At 47.7% G+C, this 23,212-nt stretch overlaps 2 protein-coding genes and 2 pseudogenes across 2 annotated transcripts; 1 reads left to right on the forward strand and 3 right to left on the reverse strand.

Annotated features, from left to right (window-relative positions):
- Nucleotides 1–1,990: 1,990 nt before the first annotated feature.
- Nucleotides 1,991–3,653, reverse strand: LOC117190645 (annotated as a pseudogene).
- Nucleotides 3,654–4,707: 1,054 nt separating this feature from the next.
- On the reverse strand, nucleotides 4,708–6,803 carry LOC117191749 (annotated as a pseudogene).
- Nucleotides 6,804–7,467: 664 nt separating this feature from the next.
- Nucleotides 7,468–9,352, reverse strand: LOC117191598 (maltase A3-like). Its single transcript, XM_033396419.1, has 4 exons — nucleotides 8,550–9,352; nucleotides 8,423–8,479; nucleotides 7,652–8,368; nucleotides 7,468–7,612 (listed from the first exon to the last, which is right to left on the reverse strand). Exons 1-4 carry the CDS (start codon nucleotides 9,350–9,352, stop codon nucleotides 7,468–7,470), a joined length of 1,722 nt encoding a protein of 573 aa, XP_033252310.1.
- An 856-nt stretch (nucleotides 9,353–10,208) lies between these two features.
- Nucleotides 10,209–23,181, forward strand: LOC108160947 (maltase A3). Its single transcript, XM_033396011.1, is given in 8 exon segments — nucleotides 10,209–10,380; nucleotides 10,438–10,489; nucleotides 21,851–22,238; nucleotides 22,241–22,578; nucleotides 22,580–22,623; nucleotides 22,626–22,803; nucleotides 22,895–23,038; nucleotides 23,100–23,181. Coding segments are annotated over 8 exon segments (1,368 nt in total). The 5' UTR covers nucleotides 10,209–10,223; the 3' UTR covers nucleotides 23,167–23,181.
- The last annotated feature ends 31 nt before the right edge of the window (nucleotides 23,182–23,212 follow it).

The following is a 23,212-nucleotide window of genomic DNA, read 5'->3' on the forward strand; positions in this document are numbered from 1 at the left end:
CTCGGCCCGCTGCTGTGGAACATCATGTATGATGGAATCCTCAAGATGGATATGCCAATGGGCGCCACGGTGATAGGCTTTGCCGACGACATAGCAATAGTCGTAGTGGCAAAACAGAAAGAAGCGGCGGAAGAAATCTGCAACGACGCGGTAGAGAGAGCCAGAACATGGCTATCAGGGAGGGACCTCTCATTAGCCACCCACAAAACGGAGGCGGTGCTCATAAGCAGCAGGAAAGTAGTGGAGTCGGCCACGATCCGAGTAGGAGACTGCACTATTAGCTCCAGTCCAAGCCTGAAGTACCTGGGGGTCATGATTGACCACAGACTCAGCTTCAAGCATCACATGGCGTATGCAAGCAGCAAAGCAGGAAAGACGGCAGTGGCCCTATCCCGCATCATGGCCAACACCGGAGGCCCGAAACAGCCAAGGAGAAAGCTACTAGCGAGCGTAGTTGGCTCAACGCTAATGTACGCTGAACCAATATAGGTTGATGCAATGAAGCATAAAACATATGCCCGAGAATGCAACGCAGTCCAGAGGCTGTGTGCCCTGAGGGTGTGTTGCGCATTCAGAACGGTATCCCAAGACGCCGCACTTGTGGTAGCAGGAATGATTCCCATCCATCTGCTGGCAAGAGAAGCCGCAGGAATCAGGGCACAGCGAACCCTGGGGACTACGGACCAGGACACCAGAGGTGCCTTAAGGCAGCGCACAATCCTGCAATGGCAAGATTCGTGGGATAACAGCAGCAAAGGGCGATGGACCCATAGGCTAATCCCAGACCTGAAGAGTTGGCTGAACCGTAGCCATGGACAAGTGGAGTATCACCTGACACAACTGCTGACAGGACACGGTTGCTTTAAAGCCTACCTGCATAGGTTTAAGCACGAGGACGACCCCTTCTGCGTGGTCTGCGCAGGGGTCATCGAAGACGCAGAGCACTGCTTCTTCGAATGTCCAAGATTTCGGCAAGAACGAGAGGATCTAAGCAACAAGCTTGGAAGAATGCCAGCGGTGACAAACCTGACAGAATGCCTGCTGGAGTCGGAAGGAAACTGGGCCGCGATTAGATTCATGGCCGTAACTATGGCTACCAAACTACGTTGCGAAGAAAGAGCACGCGATGCAAGGAGATAAAGGATAAAGGAGATTATTAAGAGAAGAGCCCTACGGGCATCTCCCCCCGGCGAAGTAATATCTCGCGACAGTACCGCCGGGATCCGGGATAGGTGTGGTTGGTTTTAGAGCGGTTAGAGTCCCTCACTTCGGCTTCGGCTGAGTCGGCATGAAGCTTTCCTGTAGTCACACAACAACAAAAAAAAACAAAAAAAAAAAAAAACTGTTGGCCAAAGGGTTGACTTATGCTCGCCCAGATTCGGTGGTTTCTGCTGGGTTACCAGTGAATCCCACAGAGGACACCCTGATGACAGACCAATTGTCGCGAAAGGCCCGTCCGATGAGGCTGGGAAAGCGTTAACAATGATTTTGCAGTTCTGTTTAAGACGAACTATTTTTAAGAGCATCCTTAAGTTGGTAAGTTCTTTGTTCCTTCAATGTTGCAGCTTTCTCGCCAACGAAGTTGAAAATTCATTGTAATTTTACTTATTTTTGTATAAGTAAATTAAAAAGCGAAGCAGTCAAAAGTTACTCTCCCAGTAGCTTGTTACTCTTACCAACTTCGAGTACCCACAGAATCACACCCCCCCACTCACACACACAAGCTGCTTGCCTCATTTCCGCGACACATTCTGTGGTCTGTCGGGTCTTTTTTTTGACAGGGAGGCAACGCTTCGGATGCGTGATTTATGTGTCTTATCAATCACGTCTAATGGAATTTCTTTCTCTCCACGAAGTTCCCTCATAATTTGTAATAAGTTGGCCAAGAATACGACCTTAAATTGAAAAGTTGTCCAGTGTCGTTCGCCCAAATACGAATACGAGAAAATGTGCGCGTGTGTCTGTATTTTTTGCTTTTTGAACTTATGATTAGATATAGAATACTCTACACCGACTCCAAAATAAGGGCCGCTTATGGTTCCAGAGAGAGGCTGCTCAGAGTAACGCTGTCGCTGCAGAGACAAAGTCAGTATATTAGTAGAAACATTAGATGATAATGGGTGAGAGCTTACCCCGCAGATGCCTGGGCCTGAGGATTGGACACCTTGACCTTGTAGTTGCCGGAGGCATACAGTACACCGGCCACATCCACACCCGTGACCTTGGTGTCCAGCACATTGGCCACTAGCACCATGGTCGGCTGTCCACTCAGCGATCGCTTGATGGCCAGCACATTGTCACCCACATTGGCATACCTTGTGGAACCAAGCTGCAGGGTCTCCAGCTGACGCAACTGCACCAATTGCTTCTACAGGCTCAGGTGGCTAGTAGTGGAGGCGTTCTCCGTCTTGTCGTTGATAGTCAAGTAGTTGGGGTTTATCGGCAGCCAGGTGCTTCTGTTGGTGGAGAAACCGGCGTTCGCCTCTTCGCTCCACTGGAAGGGCGTTCTGCCCGGGTCGCGTGTGAATTCCTCGTAGATATCCGCGTTGGAGTTGCAGGCCGACGGATCGCGCGTGTCCTCCCAGCTGATGTCGAGGTCTGTCATGCCCAGCTCCTCGCCCTGGTAGGTGATACTCACGCCAGGAAGGAACATCTGCAGCATGTTCATTAGGTCAATCCGATCCTCGCCATATCGACTGCCCACGCGACGCTGATCGTGGTTTCCCATCTTAAAGAAAATGCAGCATTCAGAAGCTTGCGGATCTTGAAGCGTGTTCGAGCACTTACCACCCAGTTAGCCGTCTTTCCGGCGGGTATTTGTCCCAGCCAACTCTTGATAATCTTCACAAATCCGCCTGCAGTGAGATCAGTATTGTTCTTATCCCCATTTCCCCCACAATGAATTGGAAGTTGAATGGAATCTCAGCTCCTTTTGCTGTTCGATTGCCGTAAAACTGCATTACGTAGTCCAGCTCAGAGTAGGTCTCCACCATAATGACGAGCGTGTCTCCACCATGGACGCGCTGGTAATCGTCCAGGAATGTCTTCCACTGAAAGACCATCTCTACCGTCTCGCGCAGATCCTGCGTGTGAATCTGCTTCAAGTAGGCCGAATTATCAGGATCATCTGTGTAGCCGCTCAGCGGCTCGTCTGGATAGCGTCCATTGGCATCGGGCAGTGACTCAAAGCCAGGGGTCACCAGTCACCAGGGGACGTCATCTATGCGGAAACCGGCAACGCCCCGATCCAGCCAGTTGGTCAGCACACGCTTCATTTGTGCCACCACCAGGGGATTGCGGTAGTTCAGATCGGGCTGCTGCACGGCGAACTGGTCAAGGTAGTACTGTTGCCGCTCCTCGTTCCACTCCCACGCACTGCCACGGAAATCCTGTAGCCAGTTAGAGGGCGGCTCTCGCTGCCCAGTGGTGGAGTTGACATAGCCATCGTGCCACATGTAGTAGTCCTCGTAGCCCTTCTCCCTCTTGACTGACTTCTTGAACCAGTCGTTCTCGTCACTCGAATGATTCGGGACAAAGTCAAAGATGGCCTCAGCTACAAGCTTGTCGAAATCGTCCAGTGTGCCATATTCTGGCTGGATGTCGAAGAAAACGGAGATATCGTAGCCAAAGTCTCCCATTGGTGAGGTGAAAATGGGTGACAGCCAAGTGGCCGTGACTCCGATCTCCTTAAGGTAGTCCAGTTTCTATATGATGCCCTGCAGATCACCAACGCCATCACCATCAGAGTCCTTATAGGATCGTGGATAGATCTGATAGAACTGGGCAACCTGCCACCAGTCCCGCGTCTCCTCCGTTCATGCCGTCGCCCTCTCTTGGTACGAATCAAGGCTGAGATCTATGGCAGCAGCGTCGCCGGCCGCGCAGTACAGCCCCAAGAGGAGAATAGTTACCAATAAGTTGTGTAGAAACGTCATGGCTGACTGAGAGGCCCCAATACTGGAGTCCCCTTTTATAGCACGTCTCTAAAGTGATCTGGTGATAAGCTTGAGTTCTCGTATGAGTGTTTTTTATACCCGATACTCAAAATGAGTATTGGGGTATATTAGATTTGTGGTAAAAGTGGATGTGTGTAACGTCCAGAAGGAATCGTTTCCGACCCCATAAAGTATATATATTCTTGATCAGCATCAATAGCCGAGTCGATTGAGCCCTGTCTGTCTGTCCGTCTGTCCGTCCGTCCGTCTGACCGTCTGTCCGTCTGTCCTTCCCCTTCAGCGCCTAGTGCTCAAAGACTATAAGAGCGAGAGCAACGATGTTTTGGATCCAGACTTCTGTGATATGTCACTCCTACAAGAATATTTCAAAACTTTGCCCCGCCCACTTCCGCCCCCAAAAAGGGCGAAAATCTGTGGCATCCACAAATCTCAGAGACTATTAAGGCTAGAGTAACTAAATTTGGTATCCGCACTTCTGTTAGATCTCACTATAAAACGTATATCTCAAAATTTCGCCCCACCCCCTTCCGCCCACAAAAAGGACGAAAATCTGTTTCATCCACAAGAAATCAATTTGCAGTGGCTACGCAGCGCCCGACGTCACGCTCAGACTGATTTTCTGTCTCTCTCGCACGCACTCTTTGTCGTGTCGTTTAATATTAGCGGCGTCTGCCGGAGAGCCATACTGACTTAGTATCGGGTATAAATGTAGAGTTGCGGTGTCCGCAGCAACTCACAACGTTCCCCCTCGTTTTATTTTGAGTGCTTAATTAATCGTCAGCTGATGGAATCACGTGTGGAAATTTACCGGTGGGTGAGATAGAGCTCCACTTGAGCCAACCAGAGATAAATACCGAGCACCGGCAGCTGACGAATCTCTCCGTTGGTGGCATAAGCAAAGTACGAAGAGGTTGATTGAAGTACAAGTGAATCCTTGGGTTGCAATTGAACAGGGGTGGAATTGATGAGATCGCTGCCACAGAAAAGTATTTTATCAGTCCTGTAATTAGTAATTTCAAAGGAATAACTTTGGGCAAATCTGAGAAGCTCTGCTGCAGGTTGACGGTCTCCACTCCATCGCGATGCATCGTAGATATTCAGCACAGTCACGAATGTGACGTCATTTTTGAGATATCTGCAAAGACCTTTCATTACTATTAAGCCAAATTGGTGAAGGAGTTTTCTCACCTTTTCACGCCCAAAACAGCGCCACTTAGGGCCTTCACGTCAGTGTCTCCCCGCTGCATGGTATTCGCCTGCTTTCTCAGCTTCCAAAGCTGTTTGTAGACATTCAGGTGGCTCAGAGGCTGGGTCTCTTCCAGATTCACGTTGATCTGCCTGTAATCCTCTCCAATGGGGAGCCACGTCTTGCTGGCATTACTAAATCCCGCATCAGTGGCATCGCTCCATTGGAAGGGAGTACGTTCCGGATCGCGTGAGAACTGCTCGTAGATGCTTGGGTTGGTGTTGCAGGCGGAGGGATCGACAGTGTCCTTCCAGGAGATCCACACGTCTGCCATCCCCAGCTCTTCGCCCTGGTAGGTCACACTGGCTCCGGGCAGAGCGGCAATCAGTATATTCAGCATGTCTATGCGATCGCTGCCCAGACGGGAGCCCACTCGCGGCATGGTTGCCCAGCTGGTAACACAAAACGGATTAAGGACTATTGGTACCGTAAAACAGGGACGTCAACTCACCACCCAATTCGCCGTACGTCCTTTAAGCATATGTTGGAGCCACTTCTTCACGGTGCTGGCATATTCCCCGGCATTGGATGAGTTCGTCGGCTCACTTATCAGCAGAAAGTTGAACGGCAGCTGAGCGCCCTCGGCCGTGGCATTGCCGAGTAGACGAGGTCAATCGTCTCGGGTTGATCGACGGTGTAGATGTGCTGCAGATAGCCGTAGTCTTCGGGATCATTATCCCAGTCATTGCGAGGCTCATCGCGGTACTGATTCTGTGAATCGGGCGCCATCTCAAATACATGTGGCACTGCGCCGATGCGAAAGCCGGAGCCGCCCTTGGCCAGCCAAAAGCGTAGTACATTCTGAAAAGGATCCAAAGTTTATAAGAAAATCTGCTAGCTTACGATATCAACTCACATTCATGGCCTCCCGCACTTTGAGATTGCGATAGTTAAGATCCGGCTGCTTCTTCACAAACTGATGTAAATAGTACTCCTGTCGGCCCTCGTGCCACTGCCAGGCGGAACCACGGAATACACTGATCCAGTTGCTCGGGGGATGGGGAGTGCCGTTCACCATGCGCCCGGGATGCCACACGTAGAAGTCCTTGAATTCTGGATCCCCGGCCGCAGAGCGCTTAAACCACTCGCATTCGTCGCTCGAGTGGTTGGGCACGAAGTCGAGAATTATTTTGATGTTCAGCTGCTGGGCCACCTTCATCAAATTCTCGAAATCTGCCATGGTCCCAAAGATGGAAGCTATCTCCGTAAAGTTGGCAGTGTCATAGCCAAAATCGGCCATAGGCGAGGTGAAGATCGGGGACAGCCAGGTGGCCGTAATGGCCACCTCCTTGAGGTACGACAACCTCTCCGAGATGCCTGCGCAATTGCAATCGCATTATTAGCAGCCCTCTCTTCAACACTATATTCTCACCATTCAGATCGCCCACGCCGTCGCCGTTGCTGTCTTTAAATGACCTTGGATAGATTTGATAAAAGGCCCCGGTCTGCCACCACTTCAGCTCCGCTGCCTGCTCCTCGATGTCCACGAAATTCGCGTGGTAATTGGGAAAGGGCTGGCCCTGCACCACAGCTAGAAGCTGCAACAGCACCAGAGTCACAGGGACCGAGCGGTGTTTAATCATCATTGATGGACTGCCTTATAAAAGATTTGCTAATATGTATTACTAGAACAACAACTGATCAAAGAAAAGCAGCAACTGGTGGATCGCATCGAGTGCGAAACATATTTATAGGAAATATAATTATGTAAAAAGGGAGAGAGCGCTTGACGTGCGGTCAGCGAGAGAGCATAGTACAGTGCAATCTCCCTAGAGCATACAATTTGCTGCGCACTCAGACTACTGTGGAAATAGCTGAGTCAGTAACTGGATCACATTGTCCTTGTAAATGACGAAAGCATATTTTGCTAACCCAGTGTACACTCCTTCGAGTGTGCACTGTACTTGAATATTTTTAAACTGCGCAGCAGAGCAATAGAAGGAAAACGATGCAAAAAGAGAGATGCCGAGAGCCCATTGCACACACTGCGTGACAAAAAGCTGTTTATCGGTGTCTGAGATTCTCGTCATACCATTTTACAAATAAATTGATGTGTTATGATGTTTAGTAAATATACTCTAGATTTGTATACTATGTGTACTGCGTATAAGTGGGGACTTGTTATTATTGCCTGCATTAGTATTTTAATGCAGAGCGTCGACTGCGAGCTAAAGCCTAAGTCTCGGTGCGCATACAAATCACACTAGCTGTATTCGTACGATTCCTGAACTGTACTTATTTTCCCTTTTGCTTATTCATCCTTTTTCATACTGTACATATGTACATAAGTATGACAAGGGCATACTGGAACTTGGCGGGCAGACCACCGAACACCTGGGTCAGATCCACATTCTCGATGGAGTTGAAAATGTTGAACAGCGAAATGTAGACGTAGTTGCCGCTCAGGTAACTGAAATTTGGAACTTATGATGATGAGGTCAGGACTCACCGCTTAACGGCCAGGACGTAGTTGCTGACTGCCTTGATCTCGGCAGAGCCCTCCTCGATGGTGGGCTCCTTGCGGAGCTGCTGCAGCCGCTTGAAGATGTTTAGGTGGCTGAGAGAGACTTCGCGCTCTGTCTTCACGTTACGCTCGGCATAGTCTTGGCCCACCGGCAACCACGTGGTCGATCCGGTTGTGAATCCAGCCATCTTATCGTCCGACCAGTGCATTGGGGTACGAGCGGGATCGCGTGACATGGCCATGTAGTTCTCCTCATAGCCGTTGCAGGCCTGCGGGTCCACAGTGTCCTCCCAGGACACGTAGCCATCGAGCATGCCGATCTCCTCGCCGTTGTAGGTGATACTGCAGCCGGGCAGCGTCAGCAGCAGGATGTTGAACAGGTCGACCCGATTGGCGCCGAAGCGGGAGCCCACGCGGTTCTTGACATGGTTGCCAATCTGATCGGAATGTGTCACCGATTGAATGCCATGCGAGTGCGGTTGGAGTCTCGCGATAGCACTTACCACCCAGTTGGCGCTCTTCCCAGCTGGCATAAGGTTAAGCCAGTTGTTAATCAGGTATTCGTAGTGATAGGCATCGGAGTCGTAGTGCAGATTGCTAATCAACTGGAAGTTGAACGGTGTCTGGGCCCCATCCGCCGTGCTTTTGCCATAGTAGTCCATGACGATCTCAATGGGTGACCAGGTTATCACCATAAGGATTCTACGACAAGATACAAACATAATGGAATATCGTTACGATGAAACAACCACTTACCGCTCATCGCCCCCATTGTCGGCTTGGAACTGTTCGAGGATCTCACGCCATTCGAATCTGTAAGTATTTAATAAATATCGTGAGTTTTTCAATATTCCTATTATTACTCTTGTAGAGACCGACTTACACTAGGTGAGGGGTCTCTGGCTGATCCACGGTGTAGATTTTGTGGGTGTAGCCATACTCATCTGGGTCATCGGTCCAATCGTTGCGGGGCTCATCCGGATAGTTTCCATTCTCGTCCGCCTCAATCTCGAAGGCATGGTAGATGGCGTCCACGCGGAAGCCGTCCACACCCTTCTCCAGCCAGAAGCGAAGGACATTGTTCATCTCCTCGCGCACCACGGGATTGCGGAAGAATTGCTTCTTGTGGAACTGGTGAAGGTAGTACTCCTGGCGGCCCTCATGCCACTCCCAGGCCGATCCGCGGAACACACTCACCCAATTGGTGGGGGGAATACGCTGCCCGTTGTCATCGACGAAGCCGGGATGCCAAATATAGTAGTCCTTGTACTTCTCCTCGCCAGCAGCAGAGCGGATGAACCAGTCGCATTCATCGCTAGAGTGATTGGGCACGAAATCCAGGATGATCTTCACATTCAGCTCCTTGGCACGGGCAACCATGTTTTCAAAGTCCTCCATGTCGCCGAAGAGTGGATCTACGTCTTTGAAGTCGGATATGTCATAGTCAAAATCGGCCATGGGTGATTTGAGAAAAGGCGACAGCCAAGTGGCAGTCACGCCGATCTCCTTAAGATATTCCAATTTCTCTGTGACTACATTTAAGTCACCGATTCCATCGCCATCGGTGTCCTTAAAGGATCGCGGATAGATCTGATAGAACGAGGCTGTCTTCCACCAGGGAGCGGCGGCATCGACGGCCAGAAGGCCAAGGCCGATCAGCAGGAATAGGCAGGACCAAGTGGTCATTGTTAACTGAAAATGGTCCGGCTATAATACGTTTCTTATATACGAAAGGATTACCCCAATGATAGCGCCCCAGCTATAAACTATTGGGCATTATGGCTTATCATTTATGACTTTCTAGTAAAAAAACCAGTATTACCAGCTGAGAGAAATATATGAGGAGACCTTTGACTGAGAGAAATGCGTATGACACAATGTTGGGTCAGGCGCTGGAACTGATTAACTGAGACGGGTACAAGTTCCGAACTGATGCAAAAATAGGGAATCCTATTGGAGGGAAGAAAACTTAGAGCTGAGCACTCGCAAGGAGGTGGCTACCTATGAAAGGGCTCCACCTCAAGGACTCGTAGGTCATGAGTTACTTAGTTTTAGTTAGCTAGTCTCAGCACACAGCTGCCTTATCGCAACCTTGAACCCCCAAGACAGTCGTCTTTTATTTGCCCAGCCCTATTCAAAATACACCCCTAGAAGTGAGACAATAAATTATTCATTCCAAAAAAATCTTTAAGATTAGATAAGACCAATTCAGAAGTTATATGCAACTCTTACTTTTCGCTGCCAATCTGTTTCATGATCTCCGAACGTGAAACCTTACCGCTGCTGCCAATAAATACCAAAGTTGGTAGTCAAAGTCATATGAACCTGGTCGCTATTTGGCCAACAACGAAGCCGAATCCATTAAGTGGAAGCCAGCGTGGCTGGGACCATAAATCTGCCAATACCACAAAGCTAATCAAAAATAGTGGGCTATATGTTGGTATATGGGGGGTTTATCACGGCCCAAGTTATCATTAGTACATCGATCGGGTCTGCCGAGCTAGTGAGCATAAATCGGGGCCCGAATAATCCCATTGGTCATTGACAATCGATCGAAATGGGTGCGATGGTAAAAATTCTAACGCTCTCCTGCTTTCTGGCCCTCACGCTGCCCACGTTGGCTGAGGTGGGCTGGTGGAAAACGGCCCAGTTCTATCAGATCTATCCCAGATCCTTTAAGGACAGCGGTGATGATGGTGTGGGCGATATCAAAGGTGAGTGCTGACGATCGTAATAGCTGCAGAACAAGTTCTCAACTGATTTCTTCTTAGGCATAACACAGCAGTTGGCTTATCTGAAGGAAATTGGCATTACGGCCACCTGGTGTAGTGGTCGCTTGTCGGGCGGATAGGAAAGCATATTTGTGTTCTTCGCCTGAAAGTATGCCCGATGGTATTTGTACAATTTATATATTTATGTATATAATATATATATAAATATATTTATATATATTATATTATTTATACAAGTATATATCACACCTCACCGAGATACTTATTAATTATTAAGTTTAGTCCCCATAGTTAGTGTATAGTTAGGTTGGCTTAATTTCTTGTTGTGGTGTTACATGTTAAATGTTCCTGGTCGTGTGAGGGCTAGCGCCATCTAGGGTTGACATTAAGAATATGCTTAAAAACGAACAAAAAATCTCCCCACCATGTCCATAACCATTCAAGGTGAATGGCGAAGGATCGTGCAAAGGCAGATCCGGAGAACAAAATTTTTGTTGGTCATTAGATCCGCCCAAATCTTTCTTTCTCCTCGTGGCCGTACAAGCATTCAGTTGCGCGGTGAGAAAAAAAAAACAATAAAAATAAAATTAAACCGCCGTAAATAACCGTGGTGTGAAACCAAAGTGCACTCGATCGGGAAAAAAGAACCCAAGAAAGCAGATCGGGCTCTAATCGAAAACGTGAGTACCGGCTTTCGACAGTGCTAGGAGCCTCGAAGTTAGATTTTCCGACTTTTTCTGTAGTTTCCGCTTGGAGGTGAGCAGCCCCAACACAAAAAAAAAAAAAAAAAACACCTGGAGAAAGAAGGAATTAGCACCTCAACCCCATCCCCCTACTTTCGCAGTGCCAGTTCCAACCGGGTAAATATGTGCATGGAGTAACTGTTAGAAAAAGTAGCCTGATCAGTATTTTTAAATTCCACATTAGAATCGGCACTTAGTTTGGGAAATATCCAAAAGCTGCAGCCCGAGCTTTAAGCCCCCGCACTACGAACCAGCTGATCCACCAAGTCGCGGGCAGTGAACTTTGGCTGCGCGAGACGAGGACAGCCGTCTGACCGGGCTTAGTGCGGCGAAGTGGCGTAACCGCTTCGCATTCAAAACCGGGCCAAGAAACGGAAACCGGGGCTTGCAGTCAGCGTAGGACCGAAGCCGCTTAAATGTTCCTACCGGACGGGAAAAAATAGTGCACCACGTGTGTACATAACCTCCCGGCGACCCCTAGTGGTATCGCCTCTCTTGTTCTTCTCGTGATTCGGCCTTACTGTTCCAAACGTTTATTTAAAGTGCAGTGGAGGCCAGCTTTTGTCTTATGTGCACGTTAGTGTCATTATGTAGGCTGAATGAAAACTGTAAGAGATGTGCTCACATACATATGTATACACCGCCCACTGAAAGCCACTGAGGCCAGTAAGATCCCACCGTGACTCGCATTCCCTTGAACCTCGCAGTCCGTTGATATGTCTGTTTTTGTGTAGTTGGATATACTTAGTGTTAATTGTAAAAGAAAAAAAAAACCAGAAAAAAAACCCACCAACACATGGAAAGTTTGAAAATGCATTTGATAAAAGCTTAAAAGTTTGAGCTTAAAAGCGTCCGCTCGGCCGGGTCCCCTCCGCGAGCTTATGCCATGCAGCACGCGCTGTACGATTTTGTTTTTGGTTTGCAGGTAAAAGTTTAATGCACCCACACACAGCCACACGCCCAGCTACGAAAGATCTTTCGCCGCGGGAACACAAACAAGAACTGAGTGAGCTTTATAATATACCAACAACATTACATTTTATTGCCTCCCAAAATTCCGCGAGCGTGGCAAAAGCTTCGTTCTTTTTTGCTAGAGCTGTTTGTCGGTCGTTGACCTCACACTTTTAAAGTAGTCACAGCTGATTGGCCTTCTGCCTTTACAATACGCTTGGTAGAACGAATAGTATGTCCAACTACTCCCTGAAGCCGATGTGCTGGGACATGTGTACCTATATTGCGCTATAGTATTATCTTTCTATCTAAGGAAAAATCATTAGTTTATATCGCACTATAAAATATCGTATATGCACTTATAACTATTTACACTTATCGTATTTATTTATCTAAATATTCCCTAGTAATAATAGCTATATCTCTTGTGACGCTTTTCGTTCCTCCTTTTGTCCATTTAGCCTTGTCTTGGAGTTCTCGGTTAGTGTTTCTTTTTTCTTGTAACATGAATATAGTATCTGAATATAGTTTCTAATAAAATGATTGTTAAGATGAATATGTGCTAGACGTTACCGCAGTTGGGGGAACCATGCCGCTCTTGAGCGAAATAGGATGACCAATACCGGACACTCCAGGGATCCTGATATTATTATTGGCTCTTTCAGGATCATGGTAGGGTGGGCGTGGCACGACTCCGTGCCAGCAAAACAGAGATGTCCGCCGCGGTGGTAGATCCCTACTCCTTCTCTGCACTATCTTTGCCCCACTATACTTTCCGTACCCCTAACGATCCTTTCCTTGTCTGTCCCCCTCCCATTACCAAAAAGAGTACGCGAATTTTAATAAAATAATACCAGCAGGAGCGAAGCAACCTAACTGGAGGGTTACCCCAAAGAACCCATCCCCATTTCCGACCAGAGATCAGCCGTGGAAGCGAGCGCGTACTCCTTCTCAGTTAGCCGACCACCAGCTTCATCGTGCGAAGATTCTCTTCGTTACTCGTTACAGTAATAATTATTTTATTTGGCGCCCAACGTGGGGCCGAAAGGCCTGAAGGTCAGGTTTGACGTAATTGTAAACGTTACAAAGCGGAGTTACATTAACTTATATGGTTGTGTGTGACCCCAGCCAAACTTGACCCCGAAGCAGAAAAATTGTTGAGAAAGTCCATAACACCTGCGAGCAGTGCATAGTCATGCACTGGCTTAAGACTTTTGTTCCCTGTTTCCCACCCCCCTTCCTTAAAGCCTTCCTTTTGTCCTGGAATTGGATCCTGTGATGGTGGATGCTTATTAGTTTCCGATAACGGTTAGCCCGCATCGGAGTATGATCCATAACCCTTGCTCGATGGTAAGCTGCTCTGGAATCGATAATAGCTTCACCATAGCTTTATTGCCGAGCAGTATATGCCATAGCAGTGAAATCTAGATGGATTCACTGGTATGTGGAAGTTGGCTGGACACAGGGTTATTAGTGGAGTAAATCTACGACCTGCCGCTATACAGAAGCATATTAGTGAATACATTCGCCCGTATCCCTTGGAAATTGACAGGTACCTTGGGTAGCTTTGGTTCAGTTGTCACCGGAGTCAGCTAGAAGAATCAAAATTATTTTTTGTTGCCGCTCAACTCGAATCGGGGTTATTAGGGTGCCTCCGTCTTTTGTTTCTCTCTCTACTTTCTAGTGATTGGTCTATTCGTGCGCCGATTTATACAGCAGGTTATCGCCGGCCGAACGTGGTACCCCTGGTGCTGGTGCGTTTCTTCGTGCTACGTTTCCGGCCCGGACCGATAATGGCTGCGAAAAAGGTATAGGTCGTAGCACGCAGAGACTATTACAAACTCCCCGTAACCGCTTCGGTAATGTTTCCTCGATGGGCGGCTGACGAACACCGTCGTGATCCTGGTATGGGCACGCGGGCAAGAACGTCGTCCGTCCCTATGTTTAGGCGTTCGCCGCAGACAGGAAGGGGCCTAGAGCTACTACTTGGGTCACGATTGCCGAAGATACCTTTTCTTTATTTCCCCCTTTTTCGCTCTACCACGCATAGTTATTGGCAACCTTTCGGAGGGAAAGGGTTGCATGGTTTCCCCCAAAATCTCTCTATCAAAGATCGTTTTTTTTGCTTTCCCCGTTATTATTGTTTCTTTTTTTGTTAATATTTGTCTGAACTAGATTTATAGGAACGTGCTTAAAGCTAGTTAATATATAGGATAACTTTACAATGCCGGTAGACCGAAGCCCGGATTATAGGATTCAGCCAAAAGAGAGCGAAACCTTTTGCTGTGTATGCACGCAAGAAGTCGAATACCCAGGCCAACTATTAGCTACCAGCTGTAACCATTATTTCCATCACACCTGCTTTAGTGCACGTTCAGGAAATAAGAAAGTCTGTCCAGTGTGCAGAACTGCGCTGAGCAAATCGACCCTTAATTTGGCAGAAGAACTAGAAGCAGCTCAAGCCTCAGGCAGCCAACCAGGGGCAGTTGCAGTGACCAGATCCCGTTCGAAAACACTTAAATCACAGCAAAACCAATTATCCGCTGCCAATATGCAGAGTGGGGTCCGAAGTGTTAGCCAACCCGAAGGGCCTAGTGTGTCCGGTCCAATGGCCGCTCCAGATCGTCCTAGAGGCCAACCGCCAAACTCTGCGGCAGCAGTGGTGTCAGCTTCAGCAGCTCGAACGGGTCTGCCAGCCACGGATGGTAGCTTGCAACAGACCATTGCGGACGCAGTGACAGCCGCACAAGCACAGCACACTCAAATGCTAGCTAACGCGATTGAAGCGGGGTTTCAAAGATTGTCGCTCCAGAATGCAGCTCCAGTTCCAACGGAAAGGGTACACCCAGCCTATAGGCAGTCCTCTCCCGTTAGGTCAAATCAATCCTTTGAGCAACTCTTTAGGTTATCCGCCAGGGAAAACGCAGCATTGCCAAACTCAGCGTCCGAGCGACCGACTAACTTGTCAGCTTCACCCGAGTCGCAGCAATCACATCAGTTGCGCGCGGATCGGATTAGCCAGATAATCGCGAACTGGAAGTTGAGATTCTCAGGGCGCTCCTCTATGTCAATAGATGATTTTTTGTATCGCGTCGAAGCTCTGACCAGCCAGACACTAAATAGCAATTTTGAATTGTTATCTCGCTACGCGAGCAACCTGTTCGAAGGAAGCGCGGGTGAATGGTACTGGAGGTATCATAAAAGCGTACCAAGAGTGCGCTGGATTGATCTCTGTATTGCTCTGAGATCGCAGTTTTCGGACGGCAGAACAGATTTAGAAATCAGAACCGCGATCACCCAGAGGAAGCAGAAAGTCAACGAACCGTTTGACAGTTTTTATGAGGCCATAGTGGCGCTTGCAGACAAGCTCGTGCAGCCGATGACCGAGCAGTCCTTGTTAGAGGTGTTGCGAGCAAATCTGCTCAATGAGATACAACATGAGATTTTATATGTGCCCATACCGAACATTGTGCAGTTGCGACAAGTGGTCCGCAAGCGTGAAAGGTTCATCGAAAATACTGCTAAGCCAATCCCGGCTACTCGACGATTTGTTCCTCGCAATCAGGTGAACGAAATGTCCATCCAGACAGAAGGTCTGGCAGAAGCCGATTCGGAAGAAGCTGACCCTTTTGATATCGACGCGATGACGCTTTCTTGCTGGAATTGCAATAAACAAGGCCACCGATATCAAGAGTGCGAAGCAGAGCGTAAAGTATTCTGTTATGGATGTGGTAAGCGGGACACATATAAACCATCGTGCCAAAAATGTAGCTCGTCAAAAAACGAGTTGGCTCGTGCACCGATATCGAGTGCACGCAAGTTAGTGTAACGAATACGGAGTAACCGGGGCTACGTCAAGCTCACTCCCCCTACCTCCTGACATGATAACGACCACTATGATACCAGTACAGGACGACGATCAGGAAACGACCCCTGCGCCTAGCAAAACTCGAGACCGTAAGCGTAGGAAGCTGTTCCGCACGCAGAGTAAAAATGCGCGCAGAGCATTATTAGCCTCTGTTATTAGTAATATCACTGACCTACGACCCTACGCCAATGTCACTCTGTTTGGCAAGACGATAAGTGGATTAATGGACACAGGCGCCTCAATCAGCTGCCTTGGGGGTAAATTTGCAGAAGAGTTATCTCGAACAAACCCTGAGGTCAAGCCGATGAAGTCAGCCGTGCGAACCGCAGATGGGAAAAAGCCAGTTATTCTAGGTAGGATCTCCACACTCATTTGCTTTCGTGGAAATTCCAAACGAATATGCCTTTATCTTGTACCATCGTTATCGCAGGAGTTATATCTAGGAATAGACTTTTGGAGAAGCTTTAATCTACTGCCGTTCTTCTTAATGAGCAAAGCGAATAACAACAGTTTGGCGGCTATAAACTTTGACAACCCGATGCAAATACCTTTGTCGGAATTACAGCAGAAGGAACTAGTAGCGATAGTACAGATGTTCCCTTCGTTTGCCGAAAAAGGATTAGGAAAGACAAACTGGCTTACACATGACATAGAAATTTCCGAGACTCGGCCCATAAAACAACGCCACTACGCAGTGTCGCCTGCAGTCGAAAAATGTATATACGAAGAGTTGGACCGAATGTTAGGCCTTGGGGTGATTGAAGAATCAGATAGCCCGTGGTCTTCCCCGGTAGTAATTGTGCGTAAGCCAGGTAAGGTTCGCCTTTGCCTTGATAGCCGGAAAGTTAACGGAGTAACAGTCAAAAATGCTTACCCTATGCCCCTCATTGATGGCATTTTAAGTAGACTTCCAAAAGCGCAGTTCATTTCAAGCATCGATCTTAAAGATGCTTACTGGCAGATTCCGCTTACTCCAAGGGCTCGGGAGAAGACGGCTTTTGCTGTGCCTGGGAGGCCGCTATATCAATTCACGGTGATGCCGTTTGGTTTATGCAATGCCCCACAGACCATGTCCAAACTGATAAATAAAGTTATCCCACCATCTTTGCGAAATGAGATTTTCATTTATCTCGACGACTTATTGGTGATTTCGGAGTCCTTCGAGAAGCACATGTCCGTGTTGAAAGCGCTGGCCGACCGACTGTCTCAAGCTGGACTGACGATAAACGTAGAGAAGAGCAAATTTTGCCTAAAGGAAGTGAAATACCTGGGCCACGTGATAGGGTATGGGATGATACAAACGGATCCCGAAAAAGTTGCTGCTATTCGGGAGTTTCCAGTGCCACGATCGGTGAAGCAAGTGCGACGATTTTTGGGAACCACTGGATGGTACCATAAATTTATTAAAAACTATGCCGGAATTGCTGCCCCAATATCAGATACACTAAAGCAACGTCGATCGTTTGTATGGACCAACGAAGCGCAAAGGGCGTTTGAAAGTTTAAAAGACCAAATGTGCGAGGCACCAGTCCTACATAGCCCCGACTTTACCATTCCATTTGCCATTCATTGTGATGCCAGCCACACCGGAGTTGGCGGCGTGTTAATGCAAACGGATAGCGATGGTAATGACATCCCAATCGCATTCATGTCTCGCAAGCTGAATCAGTGTCAGCGAAACTATTCAGTCACGGAGAAAGAGTGTTTGGCAGCCATAATGTGTGTGAAGAAGTTTCGAGCTTATGTGGAAGGACACGAGTTCTCCATCCATACCGACCATGCATCATTGAAGTGGCTAATGTCACAATCGGCCTAAGTTCTAGATTGGCAAGATGGGCTCTCAAATTGCAGGGGTTCAACTTCAAAGTACCGCAAAGGTAGCCAAAATGTTGTCCCAGATGCTCTGTCGCGGGTGCACACCGAAGATCTATCGGCATTCAGCTGCGATGGATTGGTAGACTTGCAGTCTGATTGCTTCAAGTCGGCAGAATATTTGGAACTAATTCGAAAAATTAAAGGCAACCAGACACAGATGCCAGACATTAAGGTGATCGATAATCTCATATATCGGCGAGCAGAACACGCGGCTGCTGATCAGATCGCTGACGACCTGTGTTGGAAGCTGTGGGTTCCAACGGAGCTGGTGTCCGATGTACTAAAACAGAGTCACGAACAGTCGCTAGCAGCTCATAGCGGAATTAATAAAACGTTGGAGAGAGTTCGACGTTATTATTATTGGCCAAGTTTAGTAACCGATGTGAGAGCGTTCATAAACAGCTGTTCGGTCTGCAAGTGCACCAAGTACCCGAATCGTTCGTTACGACCCCCATTAGCTCCAGTGAAGGAAACTCAACGAGTGTTTCAGAAGTTGTTTGTGGATTTCCTGGGTCCGTATCCACGAAGCAAATCCGGAAATGTCGGTATCTTCGTTGTTTTGGACCATCTTTCAAAATATCCGTTTTTAAAACCCGTAAAGAAATTTACAGCGGAGGCGATAACTCGATTCATGGAAGAGGACCTATTCCATTGCTTCGGGGTACCCGAAGTGGTTGTGTCCGACAATGGAGTACAATTTAAGGCCCATCACTTCAATTCGCTGTTGAAAAAGTACAATGTGCAGCATTTTTATACGGCTGTGTACGCACCTCAAGCCAACGCATCGGAACGCGTTAACAGATCCGTTATTGCCGCCATTAAAGCTTACATCAAGCCAGATCAAACTAATTGGGATGAGCAGCTTAGTTCTATTAGTTGTGCCTTACGATCTAGTCTGCATTCAGCCCTAAACGACAGCCCCTATCGGGTTGCATTTGGACAGCACATGATCACCAATGGAGACACCTATCAGCTCTTACGAAATTTGCAGGTTTTAGAAGATCGTACCGTGAGTTTTGGCCGGGAAGATTCGTTTGATGTGATTCGAAAAACAGCCCAACGAACAATACAAAAACAACACCAACGAAACGAACAGCAGTACAACCTTCGAAGTCGTGAAGTGGCGTTCAAAGTTGGCCAGGAGGTCTACAGACGCAACTTTCAGCAGAGCAATATCGTTAAAGGTTTCAGCGCAAAACTAGCTCCTACTTTTGTAAAAGCTAGAATAAAACGTAGGCTTGGTCACAGTTATTACGAGTTGGAAGATCCCCAAGGTAGACTTATCGGAAAATACCACGCTAAAGATATAAAGCAGTGACCATCCTAATACAGGTTAACGGTTTTCCTCCAAGCGTCTATCACCCTTTGATGTGATTAACACCAAAGTGTGATCTTGGCCGGGGGATTTGTAGTGGTCGCTTGTCGGGCGGATAGGAAAGCATATTTGTGTTCTTCGCCTGAAAGTATGCCCGATGGTATTTGTACAATTTATATATTTATGTATATAATATATATATAAATATATTTATATATATTATATTATTTATACAAGTATATATCACACCTCACCGAGATACTTATTAATTATTAAGTTTAGTCCCCATAGTTAGTGTATAGTTAGGTTGGCTTAATTTCTTGTTGTGGTGTTACATGTTAAATGTTCCTGGTCGTGTGAGGGCTAGCGCCATCTAGGGTTGACATTAAGAATATGCTTAAAAACGAACAAAAAATCTCCCCACCATGTCCATAACCATTCAAGGTGAATGGCGAAGGATCGTGCAAAGGCAGATCCGGAGAACAAAATTTTTGTTGGTCAGTAGATCCGCCCAAATCTTTCTTTCTCCTCGTGGCCGTACAAGCATTCAGTTGCGCGGTGAGAAAAAAAAAACAATAAAAATAAAATTAAACCGCCGTAAATAACCGTGGTGTGAAACCAAAGTGCACTCGATCGGGAAAAAAGAACCCAAGAAAGCAGATCGGGCTCTAATCGAAAACGTGAGTACCGGCTTTCGACAGTGCTAGGAGCCTCGAAGTTAGATTTTCCGACTTTTTCTGTAGTTTCCGCTTGGAGGTGAGCAGCCCCAACACAAAAAAAAAAAAATACACCTGGAGAAAGAAAGAATTAGCACCCCAACCCCATCCCCCTACTTTCGCAGTGCCAGTTCCAACCGGGTAAATATGTGCATGGAGTAACTGTTAGAAAAAGTAGCCTGATCAGTATTTTTAAATTCCACATTAGAATCGGCACTTAGTTTGGGAAATATCCAAAAGCTGCAGCCCGAGCTTTAAGCCCCCGCACTACGAACCAGCTGATCCACCAAGTCGCGGGCAGTGAACTTTGGCTGCGCGAGACGAGGACAGCCGTCTGACCGGGCTTAGTGCGGCGAAGTGGCGTAACCGTTTCGCATTCAAAACCGGGCCAAGAAACGGAAACCGGGGCTTGCAGTCAGCGTAGGACCGAAGCCGCTTAAATTTTCCTACCGGACGGGAAAAAATAGTGCACCACGTGTGTACATAACCTCCCGGCGACCCCTAGTGGTATCGCCTCTCTTGTTCTTCTCGTGATTCGGCCTTACTGTTCCAAACGTTTATTTAAAGTGCAGTGGAGGCCAGCTTTTGTCTTATGTGCACGTTAGTGTCATTATGTAGGCTGAATGAAAACTGTAAGAGATGTGCTCACATACATATGTATACACCGCCCACTGAAAGCCACTGAGGCCAGTAAGATCCCACCGTGACTCGCATTCCCTTGAACCTCGCAGTCCGTTGATATGTCTGTTTTTGTGTAGTTGGATATACTTAGTGTTAATTGTAACAGAAAAAAAAACCAGAAAAAAAACCCACCAACACATGGAAAGTTTGAAAATGCATTTGATAAAAGCTTAAAAGTTTGAGCTTAAAAGCGTCCGCTCGGCCGGGTCCCCTCCGCGAGCTTATGCCATGCAGCACGCGCTGTACGATTTTGTTTTTGGTTTGCAGGTAAAAGTTTAATGCACCCACACACAGCCACACGCCCAGCTACGAAAGATCTTTCGCCGCGGGAACACAAACAAGAACTGAGTGAGCTTTATAATATACCAACAACATTACATTTTATTGCCTCCCAAAATTCCGCGAGCGTGGCAAAAGCTTCGTTCTTTTTTGCTAGAGCTGTTTGTCGGTCGTTGACCTCACACTTTTAAAGTAGTCACAGCTGATTGGCCTTCTGCCTTTACAATACGCTTGGTAGAACGAATAGTATGTCCAACTACTCCCTGAAGCCGATGTGCTGGGACATGTGTACCTATATTGCGCTATAGTATTATCTTTCTATCTAAGGAAAAATCATTAGTTTATATCGCACTATAAAATATCGTATATGCACTTATAACTATTTACACTTATCGTATTTATTTATCTAAATATTCCCTAGTAATAATAGCTATACCTCTTGTGACGCTTTTCGTTCCTCCTTTTGTCCATTTAGCCTTGTCTTGGAGTTCTCGGTTAGTGTTTCTTTTTTCTTGTAACATGAATATAGTATCTGAATATAGTTTCTAATAAAATGATTGTTAAGATGAATATGTGCTAGACGTTACCGCAGTTGGGGGAACCATGCCGCTCTTGAGCGAAATAGGATGACCAATACCGGACACTCCAGGGATCCTGATATTATTATTGGCTCTTTCAGGATCATGGTAGGGTGGGCGTGGCACGACTCCGTGCCAGCAAAACAGAGATGTCCGCCGCGGGGGTAGATCCCTACTCCTTCTCTGCACTATCTTTGCCGCACTATACTTTCCGTACCCCTAACGATCCTTTCCTTGTCTGTCCCCCTCCCATTACCAAAAAGAGTACGCGAATTTTAATAAAATAATACCAGCAGGAGCGAAGCAACCTAACTGGAGGGTTACCCCAAAGAACCCATCCCCATTTCCGACCAGAGATCAGCCGTGGAAGCGAGCGCGTACTCCTTCTCAGTTAGCCGACCACCAGCTTCATCGTGCGAAGATTCTCTTCGTTACTCGTTACACTGGCTCTCGCCGATCTTCACTTCGCCCATGGCTGACTTTGGCTATGATGTGGCCAACCTCACCGATATTGATCCCATCTTCGGCACAATGGAGGACTTTGAAGGGCTCTTGGCACGCGCCAAAGATCTTGACATCAAGATTATCTTGGACTTTGTGCCCAACCACACCAGCGATGAGTGCGACTGGTTTATTCGGTCTGCGGCTGGTGAGGAGGAGTACAAGGACCTCTATGTGTGGCACACCGGGAAGGTGGTGAACGGGATCAGACAGCCACCCACCAACTGGATTGGCGTGTTCCGTGGATCCATGTGGACGTGGCACGAGGGTCGTCAGGCCTACTACCTGCACCAGTTCCATGCCAAGCAACCGGATCTCAACTATCGCAACCCCGCTCGCAGATCCCCTTCAACTTCAAGCTGCTGGCGAACATTGGCTTCGACTCCGACGCCTACCACTACTCGGAGCTGATCCACAACTGGCTGGACAATATGCCCGAGGGCCAGGTGGCCAATTGGGTGTTTGGCAACCACGACCAGAGTCGCATTGGATCCCGCCTCGGTGCCGACCGCATCGATGCCTGCAACATGATGGTGACTGACTCCCTGCCCGGAGTCAGCATCACCTACCAGGGCGAGGAGATGGGCATGACAGACGTCTTTATCAGCTGGGAGGACACTGTGGATCCCCAGGCCTGCCAAACTAACGAGGAGGAGTTCGAGAGCCACACCCGCTCCCTTCCAGTGGAGCGACGAGAAGAACGCTGACTTTAGCGATGCTCCACATGGCTGCCCGTGGGCCTGGACTACAAGCTGGTCAATGTCAAGCGGGAACGCGGCATTGCCCTGAGCCACCTGAACATCTACAAGCAGCTTCGTGCACTGCGCGATGAGCCCACCCTGAGGCAGGGAGATGTCACCGTCACCGCCATCGGTCCCAATGTTTTGGCTTTCAAGCGGTAAGTGGGGGAGACCTCTAGGATTAATTCATTTACTAATAACAACTCTCTCCCTCTATCTCTCTCTCTCTCTCTCTTAATGGATGAACAGCTCGCTGGCTGGCCAGAAGTCCTACATAACTGTCATCAACATCAACGATGATGTTGAGTCGATCAATCTGGACTCGGTCTTTACCTCAATCTCGTCGCAGCTACAGTACGTTGTGGTAAACGACAAGAGCGTCCGTCGGAAGAAGTAAGCAGAAACAGTCCTCTAATCCCTAAAATATATCTTAAGCCATTTCCTTACTTCACAGTGATCTGACTTTCGCCAACTCCGTGCTGCTTATGCCCAAGGAAGCTGTTGTGCTGAGCATTGTTTAATAAAATTTAAAAAATTAAGAAAAATCATTTTAAATATGCATTTTAG

This window comes from Drosophila miranda (assembly GCF_003369915.1).
Source record: "Drosophila miranda strain MSH22 chromosome Y unlocalized genomic scaffold, D.miranda_PacBio2.1 Contig_Y1_pilon, whole genome shotgun sequence".
Taxonomy (NCBI): domain Eukaryota; kingdom Metazoa; phylum Arthropoda; class Insecta; order Diptera; family Drosophilidae; genus Drosophila; species Drosophila miranda.